At 41.4% G+C, this 8085-nt stretch overlaps 1 protein-coding gene across 3 annotated transcripts in view; it reads right to left on the reverse strand.

Moving 5' to 3' along the window:
* SPAG17 (sperm associated antigen 17) overlaps window positions 1–7156 on the reverse strand; it is a 173573-nt gene extending 166417 nt beyond the window's left edge. For all 3 annotated transcript variants that reach the window (XM_019655832.1, XM_019655831.1, XM_019655830.1), the window contains exon 1: window positions 7031–7156. In XM_019655832.1, the coding sequence (XP_019511377.1) occupies window positions 7031–7117 (87 nt within the window). In that variant the 5' untranslated portion in view covers window positions 7118–7156. The remainder of the gene's footprint in view (window positions 1–7030) is intronic.
* Between the last annotated feature and the right edge of the window lie 929 nt (window positions 7157–8085).

Consider the following 8085-nt stretch of genomic DNA (forward strand, 5'->3'; position numbering starts at 1 on the left):
GGCTCATTCAAATAATACACTTTTGTCCAAAAAGAGAAATTATAATGTGAGGTTATGAAAAGTCCATTTCCCTCTTAACATTCTTCCTAGCAACTCAGCTGTTTTCATTGGCTTTTATTAAAACAACCTTTGTGTGAACTGGCAATTTGTTTTGTAAATATCAATGAAAGCATATTTCAGAAAATATAGTAATAAAAACCAACTCAATTTCAGAAATATGCTTGCAGCCAGCCATCAGTCTTCAGCTCGTATTATAAGTATTTCCAGTAAGTCTTAAATACACATTAACATGAGAAATAGCTTACTGTTTAAGATCAAAAGAGCTGAAAAATCCTTCACTGCCTCTCAAAAATTGTCCAAGGGTTCTGTCCAATAAAATGTATTTCCCTTTTTGATAAAATGCATTTATAATGGTTTAAGCACTTCAATTCAATTGAACATGTTCCCATAAGAACCTATTTAGCCTCAGTTTATTATCATCCTAGTATCTATATACTTTATAACTTTGTTTAAGAGGTTTGGGATATTAACATTTCAGTAATACCCATCTTGAACCCTTACCCAATTTCCAAACCTTTATAAGAATGCTAAGTTTTGTTCAAGAACTGCAGGGAAGTTCTGTGACTGTTTTACAAGCGTGCACAACTCAGCTATTGTCACCAAGCTCTGTTTAATAACAGAAAAATATTAGTCCTTGACTGAAGTATAAAAACAAGGAGAGGCTGCTAACTATTTTAAACAACTTTCCCTTGAAGGCCTCCTGGTTGGCAGATGAACTATCTCTGAGAAGTGAAAGGGCGTCTGCATAGTTCTTTTCCGGGCCCTGTCACAGCCACCCGATGTGTCAATCGCTTCCTCTTCTCTGAGAAAACATCTCCTCGGTCTGGTAACTGCCCTGGTTTCCACAATATAGGTTTCTTCATATGTCAATTGGTGAATTAATTTCATATATTGTTTCAGCATGCTACCGCGTGCTTCCCTAGAAGCACGCCTGTTGATTATGGGATAGATGAGTGGAAGGTGTGATTTTGCTGTGAAGTAGCTTGCGTTATACTGGTGCCCTTCAAACCATGAAGTGATAGCATGTAATTCAAGACACTCTGCCACGAAGTATGAGGTTGCGAGATAAACGCGAGGGGAGATAAATGAGGGTTAGGAGAGCTGGGAAAGTTCACTGCAAGACATGTTTGGGAGGGCCCCCAAAATGGGTGTCACGAGGAGAGGGAAGGTGGACGTTCATTTCAAGCAAGAGAGTGAAAGGGCAGGACGGGGGGAAGAAACTCGTTTACTAAAGGATTATTAGATGCCAGGTGCTAGAGAAATATTTATGAAATGAAATCAATATCATTTCATTTTCACAGCAAGCCTTTGAGGTGGATATTATCATCTATCCCTGACAAAAGGAGGCTATGGCTCAGACGTGGTCAGTAAGTTCCTCTAGGTCGCCCCTTACCCATTTCAGAATCAGGATTCAATATCAAAGTCAGCCTGGTCCCAGAACTGGACTTTCTCTAGCAGCTCATTGTCTTCTTCGTGGGTCTACACTGCAGGGAGGAGGCTGTTAGTTTGTAGCAATTCCATTGTACGGTTAAATGGGGCTGAGGTAAAGGGGGCTGAAGAAGCCAGGATGGTTAGATTTTGAGACGACAGACTGTCACTGATGGTTTCTGAGCTGTGAGTGAACATGGTGTGAGCAGCGTTTAGGAAAGAGAAGTTGGTTAATAGGTTTAATATACAGGAATAGGTGATTCTATAGTGAGTAGAGGTAAGGGGCGCTTGTAAAATTTTGGGGATCAAATGAGACAGGCTTGGGCTAGAATGAAGGCATGGGAATGGAGAAGGGATCGAAATGAGAAAACGCTAAAGAAAAAATCAAAAGGCACTCGAGGTAGTCTGAATAATAAGACTAATGCCTCTCAGGTGAGCTATAGTGACTGTGAAAATTATAATGCCATCGGCAGAATCTAGAAAGTTGAGAGACAGAGGTGGTGTAAGGCTGCGATGAGCCAACTTTTGGCAGGCGTGACCAGAAGACCAAGTATACTTCCAGGTAGCAGAAGAAGTATTTTTCTGAACTGTTTTTGGAGAGAGGAAAATAATTTTTTCCTATTCAAGACACTTAAATATTTCTATTTGTCCTACTTCAATGATCTCAGGAAAAAGCCAGAGAGTTGAGTATAAAAAGAAAATGCTACTGTCTGTCTTTTGTCTACATGTCTCTGAGAGTTAGAGAATGGGAGATAAAGGAAGAAGTCTCGTCTCAGGTAAAATGAGTATACTTTTCATATTTACTTACTGGTTTTAAGCAACACTTTTCTCTCAAATTTAGTACTAATCAAACAATGTTTCGATAGACATTCCTTAAATAACTTGTTCTACTCATATAATACCTACCTCATAACGCTGTTTTGGGGTTTGACTTAAGATCAAATGTACGTAATTTTGTTTTAAATTGCAAGGCTTATATAAAATGCTATGATTATCATATCAGTACTTAATAGTTCTGTTAAAAAGGAAGGAAGAACTAGTGAAAAAAACCTACAATCTTGTCCCTCATGTACTAAATCACCACGTTTTTGGACCAGACCTTAAATGGTTGGATCCTCAGTTTTATAAAAGGGGCAGGTGAGCCCAGACCCCTGGGAATCTCCAGCCCTGAGTGTGTGTTATAAAAGACAGCACACCATGGATAGTGTCCATTCGTCTTTGATGCAAAAAAGAGGAAGCAGACATTGAGAATGAAAATATAGAAATTGGAAGCAAGACTTCATGAGTCTCAGCAAGGACCTCAATATATTACATTATAGTAGCTTTTTATATTTTAAAATATGTGGATATTTATATTAAAGAATTGAAGTCTTAATCATGAAATAAAGAGTGTCCAGCCCCTTGAGTTGGGGTTTAGGGACCTGAACTCATCATTACAAAACAAAATTAGTGAATTGGAATTATGAAGCTTGATGGGGTTAAGAGGTGTGTGGTTGCCATAAACTTTTTTCTGTTTGTTTGTTTGTTTTCTCTTTCTTTTTTTTTCTTTTAGTGTTTTCTGTGGTGGGTCACAGTAAGCAAATAAAGTAATTACTATGCCAATAGTTGGAAAAAATCACAATTGATTACAAAATCTCTTAGACCAGAGTGACATCGGCAAGATGGCAGGCAAAGAAGCTCCAGGCCTCTGTGCCCTATGGAAACATTAAAAACACTACTAGCGCCTGACTAAAATAACTTTACAGGAGCCCTGAAAGCAGCCAAAGATCTGAAGCAACCAAGTGAATGCCCAAGCAAGAAAAAGCCACATTCACTATGGTTGGAAAATGTGTGCGCCTTTTACTGTCTTTTGCCCCATTCAATGGACAGTCTTTTCAACAACTGGTGTTGGGAAAACTGGATATGCACGTGCATAACTGAAGGTGAACCCTTACTTCACACCATATGCAAAAATTAATTCAAAATGTACCAGAGATGTAAATGTAAGGCACAAGGCTGTAAAACTCTTAGAAGAAAACAGAAGGGAAAAGCTTCGTGATACTGGGTTTGGCAATGATTTCTTGGGTATGATACCAAATGCACAGGCAACAAAAGAAAAATTAGGTAAATTAAACTTAATCCAAATTAAAAATTTTATACCTCAAAGGACACTGCCAATGGAGTGAAAAGGCAACCAAACCAACCTATGGAATAGAAAATATTTGCAAACTGTACCAGAGTGACATAGCAAGATGGCAGACTAGGAAGCTACGGTCCCTCTGTTTTCCATGGAAACATCAGAAAAACACAATAGCCGAGAGTTGAAAGCAACCCAAGTGTCCAGCGATGGATGATGAACGAATAAATAAAATGTGGTCCATACATAAAATGGAACACTATACAGCCTTAAAAACAAAAAATTCTAATACATACTACCACATGAATAAACCGTCAGGGCACTATGCTGAGTGAAATAAGACAGTTACAAGCAGCTGAATACGGTATGATTCTACTTACATGAGGTACCCAGAGGAGCCAAATTCATACAGACAGAAAGTAGGGTGGTGGTTGACAGGGGCTGGGAGAGGCAGGTGTGGGGAATTATTTAATGGGTACAGTTTCACTTGGGGAAGATGACAGAATTCTGGAGATGGATGGCTGCGACGGTTGCACAACAATGTCAATATATGTAATGACACCAAGCAGTACACCTAAAAATGGTTAAAATATACACAATATATACATATTTATACATAGTTATATACATATTATGTATGTTTTACCACAGTAAAAAAACCTTAGACCCAAGTGTCTCCAGAGCGCACCTTCTGTCACTGAGTGCTTAGCTTAACACCTCTTCCTCTCACCGTGGCCAACAGAGGCTGCTCTGACAATTGCATGAAAAGATTTTAATTTTAACTTCCTCATGCTGCTGGAGATCATGTCACACAGGTGATCCTATGCACCTAGATATTTTCTTCTTATGTAATTGGAGGTGTGATGTTTCACATATATTCATAAGCTCAGTGTTTTAGTACATGGATAGCAAAGGTAGCTACTGACCATTTGATTGACAGAATTAATTTAGGATCCATGTACACGCAGAAGCCATCTAACCTACATTTTTCTCTTTCCATTTAAATGTGCCAGATTTATTTAAGGCATTTATTGGTCTCCTTACCTAAAATAATCACCCCCTTCATTCCACCTGCTCAAACCCTACCCATTCCTTAAAGCCCAGCTAAAGGAATTATTTTATTTTACAAAGCAATTCCTAGCTATCCCAGCCTACTTTCCTCTTCCCAACCTCTAGTGTCTATCTAGTCATTTAGTGCTTAGTGAGAGGCTGCCTTGTATTATTTGCTATCGTTTTATGTTTTAGAATCAACTAAAATGTACTAAAAAATTGACAATTATTCCAGCTAAAACAGACAGACCAAAAACAGTGATACGAGGGGAAGTCACTAAAACAAAACTGTGAACTTGTTTGTTCTTTTTCAAGTCTAGTACAGCTCAGCGTGAACATAAGTTCAAAACTACTGTTGACTTGGATTACTTAATCAGTTAATTCTAAAAATTGGCTTATGGAAAACGGGATAAACGTCCCTCTTTTCCGCCCCTCCCCCACACACAACTCACACGTGCACGTACACACACACACACACACACACACACACACACACACACACTTGCACACAGTCACCCACATATACTGGAGCACAAATTTGCACATGAGTAGTAACTGTTTGGAAAGAAACTCTCTAGGATCCAAAGCAACATCTTTGAGCACCCTTTATGTGCAAAGCACTTTGCTAACCCTATGAATAAGGAATTCATACATCTACGGTCATCTTTAACCCAAATTCAGTCTATTACCTTGGTGGTTAGGGCATGCCTTTAGGCCCTGGACTGCTAGGTTGATCTGGGAATTTTCCTCTTGCATCAGACATGAAACCAAGATGAGAAAATAATACGATGGGGTGGGAGGGGGGGAAGTTGTCTCCTTCTTGTGATTAAAAAAAAACATGTCTTCCAACAGACTGAAGAAGTTCACTCTTTGTAGTTGAAACTACATATTACTTCGAGTTCAAATTCTTTCTATTCATATATAAGATTTATTGAAATTATATTGTTTGAGCAGGAGCAAGCAAGCTGAATATTATTTCAGGTTTGCAAGCCATAAGGAAAAACAGTGCCTTTAGGTTTTCCATTCAACTAGGAAAATTATAGCTTCATATTTGCAACACTAAAGCTAGTGCAGTGTCAGCACCTCCATCAAACGCTGTTGTTCAGCAGTTTATAACTCAAGCAGAAATGTTCACTCCAAGCCCAGACTTGGCCTACACGATCTCAGAGAAAATGGAAGAGAAATTATTTTGGCTCGTGCTGACTTATGAAAGCAAAAGAGAGGGTGCCTTTACAGAGTATTTTGGAAAACATCTTTTGAGAACATGAGACTAGAACAGGGAATTACTAAGTTTCCATCTTTCATTCCTAAAGTTACAGGAATAACTAAAAATTACATGATGTCATGTCAGCATCAGCATTATCTTAACTATCTTCACCAGGTAGAATTCCATATCAGACAGAATCACTGTTCATAGAGAAACACAATTATAGCGGAAAATAATGTTCATGAGGGCATCAGGAGTCTTTAGCTATATTTTTCCTTTAAGTACTAACTCTCTAGTGCACTGAACACACACATACACAATTTAAAAAAAAAATTTTTTTTCCAGTTCTTAAATTATGTGGGAATGGCAGGCTGGAATTCCCAAATCAGCCTTCTTCCTTCCAAATGTTATCTTGGTCTTAGAAGCAACTTAGTGTTGGAGGGCATTTCCAGTGGCAGGTGGTGACGAGAGCTATTGGGCTGCCCAGCTCACTGGAGGTGGGTGGGTGCGATGTGAAGTCACCTGGCAGGTGCTTATACATTGCCTGGTGCCTCTCTGTGGCATTCTATGGATGAGTCTAGTAGTCCACCCGCCATGACTCTGATCTCCTACAGTATCTTTAAAATATATCACATCTTTGATATTATGGCATCAGGGCATTACACAAGAAAGTCATCCTTTCCCATCTGCAGAAGGCTCACTTGTATTAAATACGTTCTCATCTTCGGTACTCCCTGTTTTCACCCAGCATTTATGGAAACCTTACTATGGGCCAGGCTGCAGGTGATCTGTCAGATTTGTGTCCTTCAGGAGGTCAGAAGGAAGTGGACAGTTCATAAAGACAACTCCAGAACAATCGTGGAGTGCCACCTGGGCGACTTCACTGAAAAAGATTGTGACATGCCAGAGCGACACCTCTTTTCCCCACCACACACCTTTCAACACTGTTTGAAATCGCACTGACTCCCCGGGTATCCCCTTTCTTTTTTCCTTAAAGCTCACTCTGTGAAGTACTCCCTGCTGATGGGACCCTAGAGCGTTTTTCCAGCGGAATGACCAGGCCCGGGGACAGAGGCAGTTTTCGGAGGGGGGAGCAGTTGTGCCTGGAAGGAAGGGCGAGCTTGTTGGCCGGGCTTTGGCGGAGAGGACTTACGGGGCTCCGAGCTCACCTGATTGAAGTGCGCAGCGATGAGTGACGGTTCCCATATCTTGGAGCTGGTGCTCGGCGTCCCACCTTTCTCTTTCTTGGGTGCCATGCAAAGGACGGGGAGCACTGGCCTCTAAATTGGGCACAGGCCCACACTAAGCGTCCTCGCTGCCATGGGAACTGAAGCCACGCCCAGTTTCTGAGCGAATTCGGCTCCCCACCCCCAAACCTCGTTTCACTCCTCAGGTCAACCGCTTCCGTCGCCATAGCGACCGAGTTTCCCAGCGCGCGGCAACAAGGGGGCGTGACTCCCAGGTTGAATCTTCGGGTTTTGCGCAGAGCTGGGCAAATGCAGGAGAGGACGAGGCGGGTGTCGAGCTATTCGGGCTGCTTCATTCACTGGGACCCTGTGCATGTTACAGCCTTTCTCGTCCGAGGCACTGTCTACAGACTCACCACTCCTGGAATCCCGACCACGACTTCTCCACCAAGATTTCTTCCATCCTGGGTAACGGAGGGTGGAGAACTAGGAGACGACGGCCCACGCTGTCTTCTCATCCGCTCTCGCCTGCCCAAAACGCTTCCTACGTGAAGCCACATTTATCTTCCCCACACAGGCCCAATCATCCTCCATGATATCCTTTATATAGCTGTAGAGGGGATTCCCTTGCAAACGGCACTGTACTAGTAAGTAGAGCCTTTCTGGTTCCCATCTGGCCCTCACCAGTATCTAAAACAGCCTGGTCAGACAGAGTCCCCAAAATCATAACGGCAGTAATAATAATAATGCTAATAAGAGCAGCTCTTGTTTCTTCAGCACTGATTACATTGTTATTTGATTCTTCACCTTAATCCAAGTCCCACAGGGTCTGACCAATGGCACCAGGATTAGAATCCAGGATTCTCTGAGCCCCAAATCCAGTGTGCTTAGCGTCTACTCTATTACCTACCACTGTTTCAGACCTGCCAAAATGGGAGATGGTCCGCTTTGGGGGCTAGCCTAACTTTTATTTACTTTTTATTGCAATGAGGACAGTCAGGGGCAGAGCTCAACCCAAGGTGCTTTGTTCTCTTTCG

Source organism: Hipposideros armiger, unplaced genomic scaffold (genome assembly GCF_001890085.2).
Source record: "Hipposideros armiger isolate ML-2016 unplaced genomic scaffold, ASM189008v1 scaffold_247, whole genome shotgun sequence".
NCBI lineage: Eukaryota > Metazoa > Chordata > Mammalia > Chiroptera > Hipposideridae > Hipposideros > Hipposideros armiger.